Consider the following 20,283-nt stretch of genomic DNA (forward strand, 5'->3'; position numbering starts at 1 on the left):
TTTTTTTCTTGTAGGCCAAGAGCATATGCTCTCAAGTAGTTTAACATGGACATTTTTGGTAACAAGCTGATTTTTTTCAGGATACATGTAGGTCCAGAAATATGTCTAAAATAGAAGTCCTCATATATCCTCCTTGAGGGGTTTCCGTAATCCAAGATGACGTCCAAAATGGCCGCCATTCAAAGAAAATGGACATAACTCACTCATCCTCCATCCTAGACATCCAATTTGGTGCATATATCATGGTTTAACGGGGTAAAAAGAGCTATTCAGATTCTGGAACTCCCTTAGTGAAGATATCATTAATAGCCCATCATTCAGTTCTTTTAAAAACAAACTTAAAAATCATTTCCTTAAATCATACAGGCCATCATTTCCTCAATTTCCTCGATTTTATTTTCAACAGAAATGACATAAATATTGATACAAATCATTTTCATACATTTATAACACACATTTACGATACAAATCATTGTCATTATGATTATATGCAACAACATCAATGATAATAAACATATAAAGAAATATACGAAATATGGAACATTTTGTAGACAAATTATAGTATATGATTTAAATAGTAAAAAAAGGTATCTGTGGAAATGGGAGATTCACTCAAAAACATAGCTTGTATAATGTGAACCTCCCTAAGGAAGAGAAAGGAGGAGAGAGAGCGAGAGACGCAATAGTTGCTATTTGCCTACGGAGACTTAACTGAAGAGATAAAAAGAACGAGATAACACACGGAACGAAACAAAACTAAATAAGAGTTAAATAAAACGAAAAAAAAACAGGACGACAAAAAAGAAAAATAAACTTAAATAAAAACAGGAATAATTGCGACCGAAAAGAGAATAAAAAAAATGATAAAGACAAAAAAATAACTTGATGTCTGAGAGGAGAAAATAAGAAGCAGGAATTATTTATGAAGATCTCTGAAGGATTTAAGTAAGAACTTTTTTCATTTGTCTTTTAAAAGAATGTAGGTAAGGGCTGTTTTTCTATGTTATTGTCGAGGGAGTTCCAAAATCTAGGGCCATCGAACATAAATGTACTCTTTGCCAATAAAGTTCTAAAACGGGGTTAATGAAATTCGTTAGATTGCCTAGAAGGGTAATTTGGAAAAGACCGATTATGAGGAAACAGAATAAAAATACACTTGGAAGGGTATTTTTGTCAAATTTAAACATAAATCGTCCTAAATGAAATAAGTATAGGTCGCTTATCATCAGCAATTGGCTATCAAAAATAGTGGGTCTGTGTGTGAACGGTGCCGGGTAAAAATGGCAGAGGTAAAAATGGCATAGGTAATAATGGCAAAGGTAAAAATGGCATAGGTAATAATGGCAAAGGTAAAAATGGCAAAGGTAAAAATGGCAGAGGTAATAATGGCAGAGGTAAAAATGGCAAAGGTAAAAATGGCAGAGTTGTGCATTTAACTGTTTTGTGAAAAATAAGCGAAACTTAAAAATGTCATAACTTTCTTATTTTACATCTGATTTCGATGAAATTTGCAGCGTTATGTTTGTTTGATTTTTCTCTATCGATTCAAATCAACAATTTTCTGGGGTGGACTTGACCTTTAAGCCTACTTTGACCTAATGCTCTTGGCCTATTGTTCTTTGTTTTTGTCTCGCCCACCAAACATGAAGGCGAGACTGAGGGATCCAAATGTCGTCCGTTACGAACATTATGACACCTAACTCTGCAATCGTAAGTCATTTTTCAACCAAACTTGGATGTTGGACTTGGGGGACCTGCATGATTTCCCATTCAAGGTTTCAGATAATTATCCCTGCTGTTCAATGTTTAATATTAACCCAATCGCAATTAAACGAAGAAAGTGTTAATAATGGATGAATCAATCCATTGCTACAATAAATAGCTTTTTTTCTCTCTGATTTCCGTATTTTGTTTTAAAAAGTAGTATGCCCCGATACAGACATCCAAATTCTAAAAATACACATCATAAAGTAAAGTGGCCTTTAAAGATCATTGTTTTTTTGTGTAAATGTATAAAGATAGTAAATAGTCAGATCCGTTTCTACTGCACCCATGCAAGTCCTTGCTCGCCACGTGCGCTCATATCTGTTGTATTATCCAATGAATCAATATTTACTTTCTAACCTCGCATCTTTAGTTTTTATTGGTCGCAAAATGTAATAGAGTGAATCGTTTAAATACATATCAGAAGGAGTAGTGTGTTTACTTTAGAACCAAAGACATGAAAGAGGGAAATTTTGAAAATGACCGCTGCCGGGGGAAAAGAGCCAAATTCGATTTCTGACATCAGTTCCTGTGCGAAAAAGCCGTATGTCTTGTATGGTGTAAGACCTATCCGAAGGGTGTACTCTATATTTTTACCAAGGTTATGAGAAAAATGGATAGATTACAGTGAGGGTGACGACATTCTTCAAATTTAAATGAACAGGAATTCCGCAAAGTTTACGCCACCAGTGTCTTATTGAGACAGTGAGGTTCTTCAAAAATCCCAAATTTGCTGAATGAATACCTAAATTTGGCTCTGCAATTCTTATAAAAGCTGAGGACATCAGACCTTACCGTCACACATCCGAAACAGGTAAAAGAATTTGAATATCTTTTTTTTTTCAATCTAAAGCACTGATTCTTATCCTGCCGTTTGATAGCCGATCTGGAGAACTATAAAGGAGTCTACTTAGCCACATCTTGTGAACCATATAGTGTTTTTTTAATACACAGTATTCTTTTCACTTGTGCGTTAATGATGGTATGTATTTTCTGTTATTTCTTTTTCTCTCTGTTTCATTCTTTTATGGATTTTTGTCACTTGTTTGTACCTATCTCATTATAAAAGACGAAATATATCTATGTTCGAAATCAACAATTAATAGACAATATATCGATAGATAATTATATTTGTCGCCCATTTCACCAGCAACAACATAGTACCACGCACTGTCTTAACAGTTCATCCACTGGATATATACATCCTCAAAAACAGGCAAACGAAAAGCCATTCTCAAAATAATGTTTTGTTGAAGATCAATATTTGCCAATTATAGCTTACATTGAGTATGCTGGGTTACATAATCATGGAGATGATAGTGAATTGTCTTCAATCATGAAGGCCTAAATGGAGCCTAATTTCGTGTCACAGATCATTATTTCGAAAGAAAAGACTGGGGAATGGTAATGATAGTTATAACCATTTTGAATTTTTCTACCAGATCGACTTAACCGACTATGTTCATATTCTTTTAAATATGTTTTACTATAAATAGGCCTAATTAATTGGGTTTTTTTTAGATATTCAATATTACTTCAAAACTTTTTCGCCATCCACTTTTGTTTTTATAATAAAAATAGTAGTAGTAGTAGTCATGGTAGTAGTAGTAGTAGTAGTAGTAGTAGTAGTAGTAGTAGGAGTAGAGGTAGTAGTAGTAGTAGTAGTAATAATAATAATAATAATAGTGATGTCTTATATTGAGCGCATATACCGTCCAGAGACGCTAATGGCGCTAGCTCATCAACTGTTATTTTGGATATACATAAATGCATATAAACAACTACAGGTATAAATGTAAATGAAGTCAACAAAAAGTTTTTAAGTTGCTAGAACTACAGTTTTGCATCACCGATGCAAATCTGTATATCGACGATGGAATCCGATAAGGATTAGCTGGTTCACATATAGCCCTAGATCTAATTGTCCATGTGGTTGTTTTTACAGGAGTCGAGGATCCGTCTTCTACTTTGCCTTTCTGTCGTCGGGACTATAACATTAGTCCAATCCCTGCCAACACACCGGGAAGCTCGATCAGTCATTGGGGACCTGGACCTTCCCAGGAGAGTATTCTGGTCCAACGTGAGTTACGATGTCTCTGTACCTTACGTGAGCCTTGATGAATGGGACCGTATCCGCGCTGATGTGGAGTCATCGGTCCGTTTAGCGCGTCGGAGTGATACTCAGTGTCGTCCAACGCTGCCATTGGAACCCACGTTGCCCAGAGACCTCAGCCTATGCCCGTGGTCCTACCATACTGAAGATGAAGATCCTGACAGGTTCCCCGTCATCATTCCTCAGGCTTACTGTCAATGTTCACGATGCCACTTCAGTAGGCTAATCAACTTCCAAGCCATCGCCGAGCTCCCAGGGATTCGATCTACTTCGGCTTGCAAGGAGGTATATGAGAACCGACGTGTTCTTCGCCGGGCAGTCCCGGGTGATGAAACGTCTCCATACGTTCCATATGACGTACCCGTATCGGTGGCGTGTGTGTGCCAGAAACACATATCTTAAATCCAGTTCAGTTCATGTGTTTCAGTTATTCTTTAACATGTAACGCCTAAAAGTGCCTATGTGGGTTCAGCTACTTGTAGTTCTTTAAAAGAACATGTTGGTATTTCATATTGAAATTATCAGTTTTAAAGCATCACCTTGTTCTAGTGTAAGATTCATAATAACAACATCAATGTCTGTATTTAATCGTATTTATTCATTGATAGGACTTCGTAATTACAAAAGTATAATGTTCTTTGTATTCGTTTGTATACTAGTAATATTAATGGATAATATTTTAAAACTCATGTGAGCTACAGCCTGCAGGAGAAAAACATATTTTGTTAAAGTTCCAACATAATGAGGCCTTTAGCGTTCGCCAGATCTCTGTAGGCCTCAAAACAGTGGTGGGGGATCCACGCTCCGACAAGCAGTGTTTCTTTTAGGGAATTCCCTCATTTCCAGTCCAGATAAGGTTTTTTGTTTTAATTATCGTACATATTTTATAATGTATCTGTCGTTGATTTGTAAAAAAGGCTTATGCATATGGTGGAAATTTATATAAACTTGAACCTTGAAAACTACAATATTAAATATTTTAGAGGGAATTTCATCGAAGTGATTGTTAATGAATGTTACATATTCAAATTAATCATTTTGACAATTTTTGCCTTTCAGATAAATCGGATTACAAACATATTTATAATACGAACCATAAATTGTGAAGACATAAGTTTATGATAGTATCCTGTTCAGCTACAGATTACATACCCCCCCCCCTTTATCGGTACCATCACTCACTCCCTCAATCAATCGGTAGACCTATACTTATATTTTTGTTTCGCCAAATGTCATGACATTTTGAAAAGACGATTGCTGAGAGCGAGTATAGAAATATATAATCTTTATCATCAACATTATGATTAGGAGTAGAATGTACCAATAATTACGCAAAGAAATCATTGCTTAAATTACTTCAATACCTGCAAGAATTTCGTCAAGATTACATCATATGTAAACAGTGGCGTAACTACGGGGGGCATGGGGGGCACGTGCCCCCCCCCCCCCCCCCCATCGACTGGCTAAAAAAAAAAACGGGGAAAATTAGAAAAACAGGGAAAAAGGGAGAGAAACGTAGTGGGAAAGAAGAAAGTATTGTTCAATATAATGTTATGATTATGTTATGTTATACAGTGCGTATCAAAAAAAAGTTTACACTTTGAAAAAGCCCTGGGAATTAAAAAATATACAACATGTGTGTAATTTGTTCACGTATAATCTCGGGTTTGGGTTTCATCTATCCAATGAAAGTAAAAGTTTTGACAGAATGTTACACTTAAGTGAGCACTGTCCATTTTGTAAAGCTCGCAGAAATCTGTTTGTGCAGAAACGCTTGTTTTCACGCTGTGACAAGGGGAAAGGGCGAAATCAAACTTACACTGCGAAAAATTTCTCATATATTTCCCTTGCACTTTTAGTCAATTGAAATAAAACGGATACATTCAAGCATTTTGTAACAATTTTGCAACCCAAATTGAAATTTCAACACCTATTAAGCACAACCTATACCCTTTTTGTGCCAGCTAGATCTGAGGACATAACTGAATCTGAACAAAAGTATATATCAGACATCTCCATCATTTGTTCACTAAGTTTTAATAATTTAAAGTGGGTTTACTTTTCATTTGTCATTTAATACTTGTTTCTCCACACTTCCCAAGCTTGACAATGATTAACAAAATGAAAATCAAGCCTAAGCAATTTCATGTAAATCACAGCTCAGTGTTAAGCAAATATCGTCACGATGGCCTCGGTGTGTGGAGGAGTGGGTTGGGGCACAATGCACTCTTCAAAGTGTTTTGGGCAAGGAAACAAGTTAAAAAGGGTAAAAGATATCTTCAAATCAATTTTACTAGCTAAATTCCACGTGATCTTCATTATTAAGGTCTACTTTATTCGCATAACTATTATAAAGTTCTGCGCAAATCATTTTTCACTAACTTTTCAAAAGTAAGTGGTGCTCACTCAAGCGGAAATATTTTTCGACAGTTATATCTTCATTTGCTTAAATGGATCTGTACCAATATTAAAATGTGGGAAAATCTTCAGGATATTACAAATGTATAATTAAACAGAATTTTTTCTCAGTGTAACCTTTTTTTGATACGCACTGTATTACATAAAAAACATTTTGTTCATAACTTTGTGAAACATAATTTGCTCAGGGCCAATGCATGTCTTCATTGTTCTTGTTGCTCGCATTGTCTGATTAACGAGATATATAATCCTGTTGTGCTAAAACATCCCGTTTTCAAGTCAATATACACCAAATATATTTCCTCGCACTTCGAATTATTGTTTTATGTAGTGACATATGCTTCTTTTTCATGACTGCCCCATTTTAAGTTCTTAATATAAAACATTTCCTTTCCGTGCTTACGTTCGCATTAGTGGATTGGTAAGATACGTCTGCTCTTCATGAATTCCTAAAATCAGTCCTTTAAAATGTCCCCTCTTCAGGTCTGGATTTCCTAAATTTTCAGCTCGCGCTTCGCGCTCGCAATATTTGATTAGTGAGATGCGTATGATAATCATGATTAAAATGACTATAAAAAGTTCTTCATGTGTTTAGATGTAATTCTAACAAAATTAGCATGCGCTTGGCACTCGCATTAAATGACTATGGTGAGATATGTGTACTCTTAATGGATTCATAAAACATAGTCCTTAAAATGTCCCTGTTTGGGAGTCAATAAATAGAAAAATTTCAGCTCGCGCTTCGCGCTCGCATTGTTTGTTTAGCGAGAAAAGTACGTATCATACTTACAAAAATTTGCTTATAATGTCCCTTTTAAGGTCTGAATGTAAACAAAATTCAGCTCGCGCTCGCATTATGTATCAGTGATCCGCTTAATGGCACTGTCCTTAAAATGTCTCTATTAGGTCAGTATACTTGGCAACTGAGCGCGCTTCGCGCGCTCACTAAGTGACTCAAAATCTTTGCTGGTGCCCCCCCCCCCATGCCGTGACCCACGGTACGCCACTGTATGGAAACTAATGGGTAACCTTCAAGCCTGGTATGTTATATATGTTATCTCTACTATGTAACATGTGCATAAAGAATGTATTTATACAATATGTAATTACCCATAATACACTGCCTGGATATTGTCGAGTTCAACATCTTCAAGGGCATTGCGTTTTCATTTTTTTAATATTCCGATTTTCATGCTTGAAGTAGGGCCTATACTGTTATAAATTATATTGTTTTCATTGAAAATGTTTCATTTTAAATACCTGTTTAATATTGGAGTTGAAGTTTATGAGACATTTCCATGCAGTCTATAGCAATTGATCACGATTACGGTTAATGTAAACTTAATCAAAAGTATATAAAAATGAAGTGTGCTTTCAGTTAAAAGATATCCATGTCTTTTCCTTTATTCCAAATGGAAATTGTCTTAAGTTATTGCCTTGTCTTGATACTTTCTATAATTCCTTGTGACATACAAATGTTTTATTTATCATTGGGCTGCTTTAGATTAACATATGGTACATTTTTGTTTCAAGTGCTGTTTCCTATGCTATATAATATGCAAATTAACACAGCTGACTATTTTCTAAGTTTTCTTTTTGAATTTACGTAATTCATTACATAGTGCAGGTAATTATCGGAGTTTCATTCACTTTTCTGGTGTAAGATATTTTCTTGCCATTTGTGTGGAAGTCAAAGACTCGCTACCTTGTAACTCAGGCTCCGTATACGCATTACATTGTGTTATTGTGTGAGAGAATACTTATGCATGTTTTTGTGGAATTATTTATTTACTACACGTTATATATTCAATTTATCGTTACCATGGTTACAGTAATTTATTTCAATAAAGTCAATAGAAACTGAATCGATATTAATCTCTTGTTTTTTTTTTATCGTGTGTTTATTATGTCTCTGATATACATTTCTCTCATTAAGATTTTATTTCATTCAGTAAAGGGCCTACATTAAAGGGCGTGGGCTGGTTTGAGCATGGGGAGGTGGAACTAAAGTGGAATGGGGTGCACATCTTGGGTAGGTGGAACTAAAGTGGAATGGGGTGCACAACTTGGAGAGGGGGAACTAAAGTTTGGAAAATCAGCTGTTGAAAGCAGAAGGGGTACCAATTTCGATTTGCTTGCCATACCAGTGTTGGAAATTATCTGCCCCCAGCCTACGCCCTTGCATTTGTTTCGACTTTTATTCAAACAATGATTTGGGAATACTCAAACATTAGATTTGTTTACCATTATTGTTTCATGATAAAATAATTCTGGTATATTTGATATCCATATGAGAATTGCATACACCTATTAATGGGAGTGCAAGTACACTGTAAAAAAAATATTGGTAAAATTTCAACAAGCAAGGGTAATTATGTGTCCAACCAATTTGGGGCAGTATATTACCCATTGCGGGAAGCATATTATATTGTCCAGAAAGGTTAATAATAAGCAGCAATTACTTTAGAATGGACAAGATTTTCATCACACTTGATTAATAAAAATGCTCAAAAGAAATGCCTAATGTTGGTTGGACACATAATTACCCTCATGGAGCATTTTGACCCAATATATTTAGAGTGTACAGCATACCGTATAGTATAAATATGATTATGGAGAAATTATTTACAAGCGTTTATCTACTGATGCTATAATATATAGCCATAGCGCTGTTACATTGAAGCTGGATGAATCAAAGTTTTGATTCATGTTGAATTTATAGCACTTCGACTTCTTTTAGGGTACTTAAAGATTATTTCAAATTTGATAGGTCTAAATTCGCCGAAAGTACATATCACTATTACAATCTTGCAATTTCGCGACATTTTTGGCCCCTCTAACTACCATTTCATTCGTTTCGTAAAATACAACACTTGCGTACAAAATGGGGGTCTTGGAGAAACATGGACCCTCAAGATTTAGACGACCAAGAAAAAAAAGAAAGGAAACCAGGGTAAGTTCTTATCATTATGTCAAAATCTTTCACGAAACTAGATTTTTGTATTAAAAATATCAAAATGATGTGCCCTTTATAGTGGATTTTCTCAAACGAGCATATTGTGCAATTTTGGGGGAAGAGAAAAACAATTTTTACTTTTGCTGAGTAAACTCTTCAATGCTTTCTGTGTCCCACTCAGAGAACAACGTCACTTAAATCGAATTTCGTTTCTTTAATCTCGTGTCTGAATTTCAAATACCTTTTCTCTTTATTTTCTCGTCCTTTTAATTATTTCAAATTATCATGGAAATAAAATCCAAGATTTTCTAAAGGGGGGGGGGGCACAATTCGCTAGGAAATTTCTTTCTAAAGGGGGGGGGCACAATTCGCTAGGAAAAATTTTTCACTAAAAATGAAGGTCATTTGTCCCACGTGAAATTTGACCAGCAAAAAAGGTCCTCGCTTGTGTATGTACGCCATTTCCCATTAAAAACATTTGATTTTATTCTCAAAGGGGGGGGGGCACAGTATATGAACGGCAACTTTGCATTAAAAATATTGACTATAACTATCAAAAGAGGAGGGAGGGGGACACAGGCCGGATGCGCCCTTCCCACCCCCTCCCCCCTTCCCCCCCCCCCCCCCCATCCGCCAATACACTTTAGGTAAATTTACTTTAATCTATGTTCAGTCACATCAACGAAACCGAAGGCATGTCATTGGTGATACGTAAATTACTAGTCGATCGGGGGTCTGTTATCCGGTCTGTAGTCGATTATTCGGTCTGTAGTCGATTGAGGTATGATGACCGCGATTCTGGAATTCCCTCAGTGAAGATATCATTAGTAGCCCGTCATTCAGTTCTTTTAAAAACAAACTTAAAAATCATTTCCTTAAATCATACAGGGCATAATTTCCTCAATTTTGAATAATTATATCATTAAATTCACCATTTCATGTAGCCGCACGTAGAAGTCCTGCTCTGTTATCTTTCTTGATCTCTTTTATTTTATATCCCTCGTATGTGTTTCCTTTTTTTTTTCTTGTAGGCCAAGATTATTAGGTTAAACCTAATGCTCTCAAGTAGTTCAACATTGAAATTTTTGGTAACAAACCGATTTTTTTTACAGGATAGGTCCAGAAATGTGTCTAGAATAAAGTCCTCATATATCTTCCTTGAGGGTTTTCCGTAATCCAAGATGGCGTCCAAAATGGCCGTCATTCACAGAAAATGGACATAACTCGCTCATTATCCACCCTAGACATCCAATTTGGTGCATGTCTCATGGTTTAACGTGGTAAAAAGGGCTATTCAGATTCAGATTTTATTTCCAACAGAATTGACATAAATATTGATGCAAATCATTTTCATACATTATTTATAACACATATTTACGATACAAATCATTGTCATTATGATTATATGCAACAACATCAATGATAATAAACATATAAAGAAATATATTTAAAAAAATATGGTACATTTTGTAGACAAATTATAATACATGATTTAAATAGTAAAAAAGGTATATGTGGAAATGGGAGATTCACTCAAAAGCATAGCTTGTATAATGTGAACCTTCCTCAGGAAGAGAAAAGAGGAGAGAGAGCAAGAGACGAAATAGTTGCTATTTGCCTACGGAGACTTAACTGAAGAGATAAAAAGTACAAGATAACACACGGAACAAGACAAAACTAAATAAGAGTTAAATAAAACGAAAAAAACAGGACGACAAAAAAGAAAAATAAACTTAAATAGAAACAGAAATATTTGCGACCGAAAAGAGAATAAAACAAAATGATAAAGACAAATAAAATAACTTGATGTCTGAGAGAATAATGAAGGAGCGAGAATTACTTATGAAGACCTCTGAAGGAACTTTTTTCAGTTGTCTTTTTAAAAAATGTAGAAAAGGGCTGTTTTTCTATGTATTGTCGAGGTAGTTCCAAAATCTCGGGCCGTCGAACATAAATGTACTCTTTGCCAATAAAGTTCTAAAACGGGGTAAATGAAATTCGTTAGATTGCCTACACTGTAAAAACTGTGGTGTTAAAACTGACACCAATTGGTGTTAATAGAGGACCACACCCTGAGGTGTTAAAATAACACCCTAGAGATTGAACATAACACCAAAGAGTGTAAATGTAACAACCATAGGTGTTGTAATAACACATATAGGTGTAAAACTAACACCATCAATTTAACACCGGTGTAAAATAACTGGTGTGGTCCTCTATGTACACTGGTTAACACCACAGTTTTTGCTGTGTAGAAGGGTAATTTGGAAAAGACCGATTAAGAGGAAACATAGAATGAAATACACGTGGAAGGATTTTTTTGTCAAATTTAAACATAAATAATTGTCCTAAATGCCGTCGCCGTCAGAAAAGCGGCGCCTATATAGTCAGACAAAAAAATAGACAAAAATTAGCTTGTTAACCTGAAATTTCGACCTAAAGCTCTTGGCCTATGTTCTTTGTTTTTGCCTCGCTCACCAGAGATGAAGGCGAGACTGAGGGATCCAAATGTCGTACGTATGTCCGTCACAAACATTATGACACATAACTCCTCAACCGTTAGCCACTTTTCAACCAAACTTGGATGGTAGATGTACTTAAGGAACCTGCATGTTATACTGCAGTCGGAGATCACATGGTAAGGTCAAAGGTCATTTTCAGGTCAACGTTATAGTTTACGTGCAAGACTCTCTTATGACACATAACTCCGCAACCGTAACTCACTTTTTCACTCAAACTTGGATGGTAGATGTACTTAGAAGACATGCATGTTATTGTGTTCAGAGGTCACATGGTAAGTTCAAAGGTCATTTTCAGGTCAACGTTAAAATCTAGGTGTAAGACTCTTATGACAAATGTTAATTTGTTATTCCATTCCAGATATTTTACAATGAATTTTTGATACAATTCTGTTGCGTGCCCTCGCAAATCACGATATTTTTTTGTTACTTTAACAAGTGAACGAGACACAACATCGCCTTGTTTTGTTCTTCATCTCTTCTCTATACTGTCACCTATGTGTCCATCGTCGTAGGTAATTCTACAACAATTATATAGAGGGGTCCACGCAATACAAGCATTTGCTTTTGACTGGACCCCTCCATTTTCTCAGATGTTTATAATGTTAAATGATAATTTGCTTACATATACATTTATATAACACTTTCTTTTGTATTACTTACGAAAAAAATATCATATATTGTACATGCCTCAATTTATATTCTTTGTATACGTTTCATTTGCAAATGTCATTGTAACAATTTTTGACCACTCTACTTTGTTTTGTTGAAAATGAAATATAACAAATTGAAATCGAAAAAGAATTCGGTCTGGAGTTGGTTGCACCGGTGTGACTACAGCATAAAACTTTAGATTATTCTGTTTTTATCATTTAACTAAAATGTATATAAGAATGAGCTTCATGCTTGTATTTGATTGGCAAGTGGAAAATGAAATGAAATATTGGCATATATTTCTGATTTCCCATTCAAGGTTCCAGATTATTCTATATCCCTGCTATTCAATGTTTACTTTTAACCCTATCGCTATTAAACGAAGAAGATGTTAATACTGGATGAATCAATCAATTGCTACAATAAATAGTTTTTTCTTTGAATTCCGTATTTTGTTTTAAAAGCAGTAGGCCCCGATGCAGACATCCACATTCTAAAAATACACATCATAAAGTAAAGTGGCCTTTATAGAGTATTATTTTGTGCCTAAGTGTGTAAGTAAATTGAATGAAGACAGTAAATAGTCACATCCGTCATGCCGTTTCTACTGCATGCATCCCAAGTTCTTGCTCGCCACGTGCGCTCAGATTATCGTATTATCCAATGAATCAATATTTACTTTCTAAATAACATTGCATCTTTAGTTTTTATTGGTCGCAAAATGCCATAAAGTGAATCGTTTAAATACATATCCGAAGGAGTAGTGTGTTTACTTTAGGACCAAAGACATGAAGGAGGGACATTTTGAAAATGACCGCTGCCGGGGGGAAATTCGATTTCTGACATCAGTTCCTGTGCGAAAAAGCCGTATGTCCTATATCATGTATATGGTGTAAGACCTAGCCGAAGGGTGTACTCTATTTTTACCAAGTTTATGAGAGAAATGGATAGATTACAGTGAGGGTGACGACATTCTTCCAATTTAAAGGAAGATGAATTCCGCAAAGTCTACGACACCAATGTCTTATTGAGACGATGAGGTTCTTCAAAAATCCCAATTTGAATGAATACCTAAATTTGGCTCTGCAATTCTTATAAAAGCTGAGGACATCATACCTTACCGTCACACATCCGAAACAGGTAAACGAATTTGAATATATCATTTTTTCCATCTAAAGCATTCTTATCCTGCCGTTTGATAGCCGATCTGGAGAATTATAAAGGAGTCTACTTAGCCACATCTTGTGAACCATATATTGTTTTCTTACAACACAGCAATCTTTTCACTTGTGCGTTAATGATGGTATGTATTTCATACTGTTTCTTTTTTCTCTCCGTTTCATTCTTACTTTTATGGATTTTTGTCACTTGTTTGTACCTATCTCATAAAAAAAGAAATGTATCTACGTTCGAAATCAACAATTAATAGACAATATATCGATAGATAATTATATTTGTCGCCCATTTCACCAGCAACAACATAGAACCAGTGTCTTAACAGTTCGTCCATTGGATATATACATCCTCAAAACCAGGCAAACGAAAAGCCATTCTCAAAATAATGTTTTGTCGAAGATGAATATTTGCCAATTATAGCTTACATTGAGTATGCTGGGTTACATAATCATGGAGATGATGGTGAATTGTCTTCAATCATGTAGGCCTAAATGGAGCCTAATTTCGTGTCACAGATCATTTTTTCGAAAGAAAAGACTGGGGAATAGCACTGTTAGTTACAACCAGTAGCGTACCGTGACCCGGGGGAGACAAAGCATTGGGGGGGGGGGGCACAGCATTGTCTGTGAACAATGCTGTGCCCCCCCCCCCCCCGATGCTTTGTTTCCTCCGGGTCACGGTCCGCCACTGGTTACAACCATTTTGAATATTTCTACCAGATTGACTTAATCGACTTTGTTCATATTCTTTTAAATATGTTTTACTATAAATAGGCCTAATAAATTGTTTTCTTTTTGAGATATTAAAAATTACTTCAAAACTTTTTAGCCATCCACTTTTGTATTTATAATAATAATAATAATAATAGTAGTAGTAGTATTAGTAGTAGTAGTAGTAATGATAATAATAATAATAGTGATGTCTTATATTGAGCGCATATATACCGTCCAGAGACGCTCATGGCGCTAGCCCATGCCCATCAACCGTTACTTTATATATAAATAAATACATGTAAACAACTCCAGATATAAATGTAAATGAAGTCAACAAAAAGTTCCTTAGTTGCTAGAACTACAATTTTGCATCACCGATGCAAATCTGTATATCGACGATGGAATCCAATCAGGATTTGCTGGTTCACATAAAGGCCTAGATCTAATTATTGTCCATTTGGTTGTTTTTACAGGAGTCGAGGATCCGTCTTCTACTTTGCCTTTCTGTCGTCGGGACTGTAACATTAGTCCAATCCCTGCCAACACACCGGGAAGCTCGATCAGTCATTGGGGACCTGGACCTTCCCAGGAGAGTATTCTGGTCCAACGTGAGTTACGATGTCTCTGTACCTTACGTGAGCCTTGATGAATGGGACCGTATCCGCGCTGATGTGGAGTCATCGGTCCGTTCAGCGCGTCGGAGTGATACTCAGTGTTGTCCAACGCTGCCATTGGAACCCACATTGCCCAGAGACTTGAGCCTATGCCCGTGGTCCTACCATACTGAAGACGAAGATCCTGACAGGTTCCCCGTCATCATCCCTCAGGCTCACTGTCAATGTTCACGATGCCACTTCAGTAGGCTAATCAACTTTCAAGCCATCGCCGAGCTCCCAGGCATTCGATCTACCTCGGCTTGCAAGGAGGTATACGAGAACCGACGTGTTCTTCGCCGGGCAGTCCCGGGTGATGAAACGTCTCCATACGTTCCATATGACGTACCCGTATCGGTGGCGTGTGTGTGCCAGAAAAAAAAGCAGAAACACATATCTTAAATTCAGTTCAGTTCATGTGTTTGAATTATTCTTTAATATGCATGTAACGCCTAAAATTGCCTATGTGGGTTCAGGTACTTGTAGTTCTTTAAAAGAACATTTCGGTATTTCATATTGAAATTATCAGTTCTAAAGCATCACCTTGTTCTAGTGTAAGATTCATAATAACAACATCAATGTCTGTATTTAATCGTATTCATTCAATAATAGGACTCGATACTTACAAAGGTATAGTGTTCTTTAGATTCGTTCGGATACTAGTAATATTAATGGATAATATTTTGAAACTCATGTGAGCTACGCCTGCAGGAGAAAAAAAATATTGTTTTAAAGTTCCAACATAATGAGGCATTTAGCGTTCGTCATGCTGTGGCCTGTTGCATAAAGATTTTACCTGAGAAAACTCTGGGAAAAAATGAAAACTAAGGTTAGTCTGATTTATGCCATTGACTTTAACACAGGGCGAAAATCTCTGGTAAAAACAACCTGAGTTTTCTCAGGTAAAAAGTTTTATGCAGCGGGCCCCAGATCTCTATAGGCCTCAAAACATTCGTGGGGATCCACGCTCCGACAAGCAGTGCTGCCTTTAGTGAATTCCCTCATTTCCAGTCCAGATAATGGGTTTTTTTTATTATCGTACATATTTTATAGTGTATCTGTAGTTGATTTGTAAAACAGGCCTATGCATATGGTGGAAATTGATATAAACTTTAACCTTGAAAGTTATGATATTGAATATTTTAGAGGGAATTTCATCGAAGTGATTGTTAATGAATGTTACATATTCAAATTAATCATTTTGACAATTCTTGCCTTTCAGATAAATCAGATTATAAACATATCATTTATAATACGAACCATAAATTGTGAAGACATAAGTTCATGATAGTATCCTGTTCAGCTACAGATTACATACCCACCCCCCCCCCCCCCTCTTTAACGGTACCACTCACTCCCTCGATCAATCGGTAGGCCTATACTTATGTTTTTGTTTCGCCAAATGTCATGACATTTTGAAAAGACGATTGCTGAGAGCGAATATATAAGTATATACTCTTTATCATCAAAATTATGATAAGGAGTAGGATAAACCAATAATTACGCAAAGAAATCATTACTTAAATTAATTCAACATCTGCAAGAATTTCGTCAAGATTACATCATATGTAAACTAATGGGTAACCTTCAAGCCTGGTATGTTTTATAGGTTATCTCTGTTATGTAACATGTGCATAAAGAATGTATTTATAAATATGTAATTACCCACAATACTCTGACTGGATATTGTCGAGTTCAACATGGTCAAGGGCATTGAGTGTCTATTTTTAATTCATTCTATCATGTCTATATAGGGTGATATGAATGAACAATTTTTTTAATTCCGATTTTCTTGCCTGAAGTGGGGCCTATACTGCTATGAATTATAATATTTTCGTTGAAAATGTTTCATTAACGTTCCTGTTATTCAAGTTAAAATTTATGAGACATTTCCATGCAGTTTATAGCAATCGATCGTGATTACGGTTATGAAAGTTTAATCAAAAGTATACATGAAATAGTTTGTTTTTAGTTAATAAAAATACATGTTTTTTCCTTTATTCCAAATGGAGATTGTCTTAATTTATACTTTCTGTAAATCTAGATTTTGATTCGTTTGCGTTTTTAGCACCTTGGTGACATATAAAATGTTTTATTTATCATTGAGCTGCTTTAGAATAACAGATGGTAGATTTTTGTTTCAAGTGATGTTCTCTATGCTATACATGTCTTGCATTATGTAATGCAAATTAACTCAGCTTACCATTTTCTAAAATTTTCGATTCGAGTTTACGTGATTCATTACATAGTACAGGTAATTATCGTAATTTCTTTCAAGATTCTAGTGTAGAATGTCTTCTTGTACTTTTTGTAGCAGTCAAAGACTCGCTACCTTGTTACTCAGGCCCCGTACGCATTACATTGTGTTATTGTGTGATAGAATACTTATGCATGTTTTTTTTTAAATTATTTATTTACTACACGTTATATATTCAATTTATCGTTACAGTAATTTATTTCAATAAAGTCAATAGAAACTGAATCGTTATCAATCTCTTGGGGTTTTTTTAATCGTGTGTTTATTATGTCTCCGATGTACAGTACATTTCTTTCATTAAATTTTATTTTCTTTAGTCAAGGGTCTACAATTTTTCGAACTTTTATTGAAAGGTAAATGATTTAGGAATATTCGAACATTCGATTAATAGACAATAATGTTGTTATAAAGATGATATAATTCATGTAGGCTCGATATCCATTTTGAGAATTGCATGTACCTGTAATAGGATTTCATCATTTACCGTATATAAATAATTACGGAAAAATTGCTTCCAAGCGTTTGACTGCTGGTGCTATATTATAATAAAGGGATGGAGCTTTTGCACTAAGCCTAGTGAATCAAAGTTCAGATTCATGGGTTCTTTATTTATCTGATTACCATTTCATTCGTTTTGTAATATGAAACACTTGCGTACTTGTGAGGGGGGGGGGAGGCTTGGAGAAGATTTACACGACCAAGAGAAAAAAAGGAAACTTGGGTAAATTTCTTATTAATATGTCAAAATCTATCACTTTTTTGCATTAAAAAGATCATTTAATGCTTTGCTCGCTTACTTCACTCTTTTGTGACTTTATAGTAATTTGCCCCATACATCTTGTATACGGCCTAATTTTTCCTCTCATTACGACGCTGTTATTAAAAGTAAAATTGAGTCGTATCTTGATAGATTAAAGATGAATTATCGGATGGTCTAATACCACTTGGTCTACTTGTCAGTTCGTCCAACTTCACAGAGTCTAAACTCATTTCGTCTACAACCAGTTCGTCTAATATCCAATTCGTCTAATTCCCACTTGGTCTAATATCTAATTCGTCTAATTTCCAGTTGGTTTAACACCACTTGGTCTAATTTCCACTTCGGCTAAATTTCACTTGGTCTAATTTTCATTTCGTCTAATTGGCTCATGGTCTAATGACCGTTTGGTCTAATTTCAACTTGGTCTAATTTCCATTTAGTCTAATTTCCACTTGGTCTAATATCCAATTGGTCCAATGACCACTTGGTCTAATATTCATCGGTCTAATGACTACTTGGTCTAATAGCCAAATGGTCTAATGACCACTTGGTTTAATCGTCACTTGGTCTAATGTCCATTTATTCTAATATAAAATCATTTATCATCATTTATTATTTATCTATAATGATACGTTATGGATAAACACCATGCATCAGTAAATACATATCGCCAAGATCCGGAGGGGTAGAGCTGGGGTAGAGCTGGTGGGCGCAAAGCCTCACCGTGAAGGACTATCGATCACGAGATAGCCGCTCATCAAATGAATTATTCTAATCAAGTATGATTTTTATAAAATAAAAAAAATTAAATCACACCTAGTTACCAAAAATGCATATCGCATTTCCATTTATTTGAAAGCAAGATAAAAGAGCATTGTAGATTAAAATGCCCTGCTCACGGGCATAGCTGCCGCGGCCGAGGATCGAAACCCCGGACTTTTTCATTTATAGCCAGGCGCCTTAGACCACTCGGCCACGGCATCTCCGTTATTATTATAATTAGGTCTATATATCGATTATATAGATGATGATGAAAATTATATCATACTCATAATCATTACATCACTGCATGCACATTTACAGAACAATAAGTTGGGGACCTTGTAGCTTATGATGGTCGAATGGCGGGGTTTCATCAGAATAACATTATTATGAAGAAAGGAACGAAAATATAATGTAATTGATTGTGTGGATCCGTATCTGGTAAACATGTTTATGCCTCTTTTAAACCATTGTGATGCACCATTACGGACGATACGTGAACTTGATGGAGAATAAGCAATAGTTATGCAGTTTGGGGGATTCCAAAAGTTACAAAGCCATTAGATATCATATAATTTTGTTATGAATATTTTGTTTAGTTATTTCAATAGTTAGTTTGGAGGCAAATAACAGACAAGTTAGTTAGATATAGTTTGATAACACTATACAGGTCTATTGGGTTAGCTGCGACAACATCACTGCGACCATCTTGGTAGCAGCCACATCATTCTGACGTGTAATAACATAGTATAGTCTACGCTTGCAGACCTTTATCAGTTATCACCACAGTAGTCATTCATCTTATATATCTTCTCATTCTGGTTTTTTTTTTGTTCTACTTCTTCCCCTCCTCCTTAAAATGGATTGGCAGGGTTCCCACCCCATCAGGGAAATCAAAGAAATCAGGGATTTTTTAAAACGTTTTTCCAGTCGGGGAAAAATCAGAGAATTGTCTCAAATCAAGGGAAAATGCCTCAAATAAGGAAAAAAATCAGGGAATTTTGATCGGCACAAAAGTCGAAAGCACGATAGTCAGTCAGACTCTTATATTTTGTTGTTTATTAAAACAACATTCATTGAATGACAAGATATGTTTTTTTTAGTGTAGCCTCTTTTACTACAATACAAGTATAGGCCTACTGGTACATAATAATAATATGCGTATATACATGTATACAAAATAATAATACATGTAATTCATTGCGACAACTTAGAAAGCATTAGAAACTGGGAATTGGTTTAAATAATTATCAAGGATTTTTTTAACTTCATCAGAAAAAAATCAGGGATTTTTTTTTTTTTTTTTGGGGGGGGGGAGTTGGGAACCATGATTGGTTTAAGCCAGTGTTAACTATCTATTAACAGTAGATCGTATACATTATTTTACAGAAAATAGCAAATTTTATTGTTTTTCACCAAAACCTTAAAAATCCCCTAAAACAGACAAAAAATTATCCCCAAAGTTTGTTTAATCCCAAAAATTTTTTTTCATCCCCATATTTTCAAAATTTGGTGATGGAAATATACGTCACTCTAAC

At 35.4% G+C, this 20,283-nt stretch overlaps 1 protein-coding gene across 1 annotated transcript; it reads left to right on the forward strand.

Moving 5' to 3' along the window:
* The first annotated feature begins 1,310 nt into the window (after window positions 1-1,310).
* Window positions 1,311-4,279, forward strand: LOC135157218 (uncharacterized). The gene is made up of 2 exons (XM_064112153.1): window positions 1,311-1,319; window positions 3,710-4,279. Exons 1-2 carry the CDS (start codon window positions 1,311-1,313, stop codon window positions 4,277-4,279), a joined length of 579 nt encoding a protein of 192 aa, XP_063968223.1.
* The last annotated feature ends 16,004 nt before the right edge of the window (window positions 4,280-20,283 follow it).

This window comes from Lytechinus pictus, chromosome 17 (assembly GCF_037042905.1).
Source record: "Lytechinus pictus isolate F3 Inbred chromosome 17, Lp3.0, whole genome shotgun sequence".
Taxonomy (NCBI): Eukaryota; Metazoa; Echinodermata; class Echinoidea; order Temnopleuroida; family Toxopneustidae; genus Lytechinus; species Lytechinus pictus.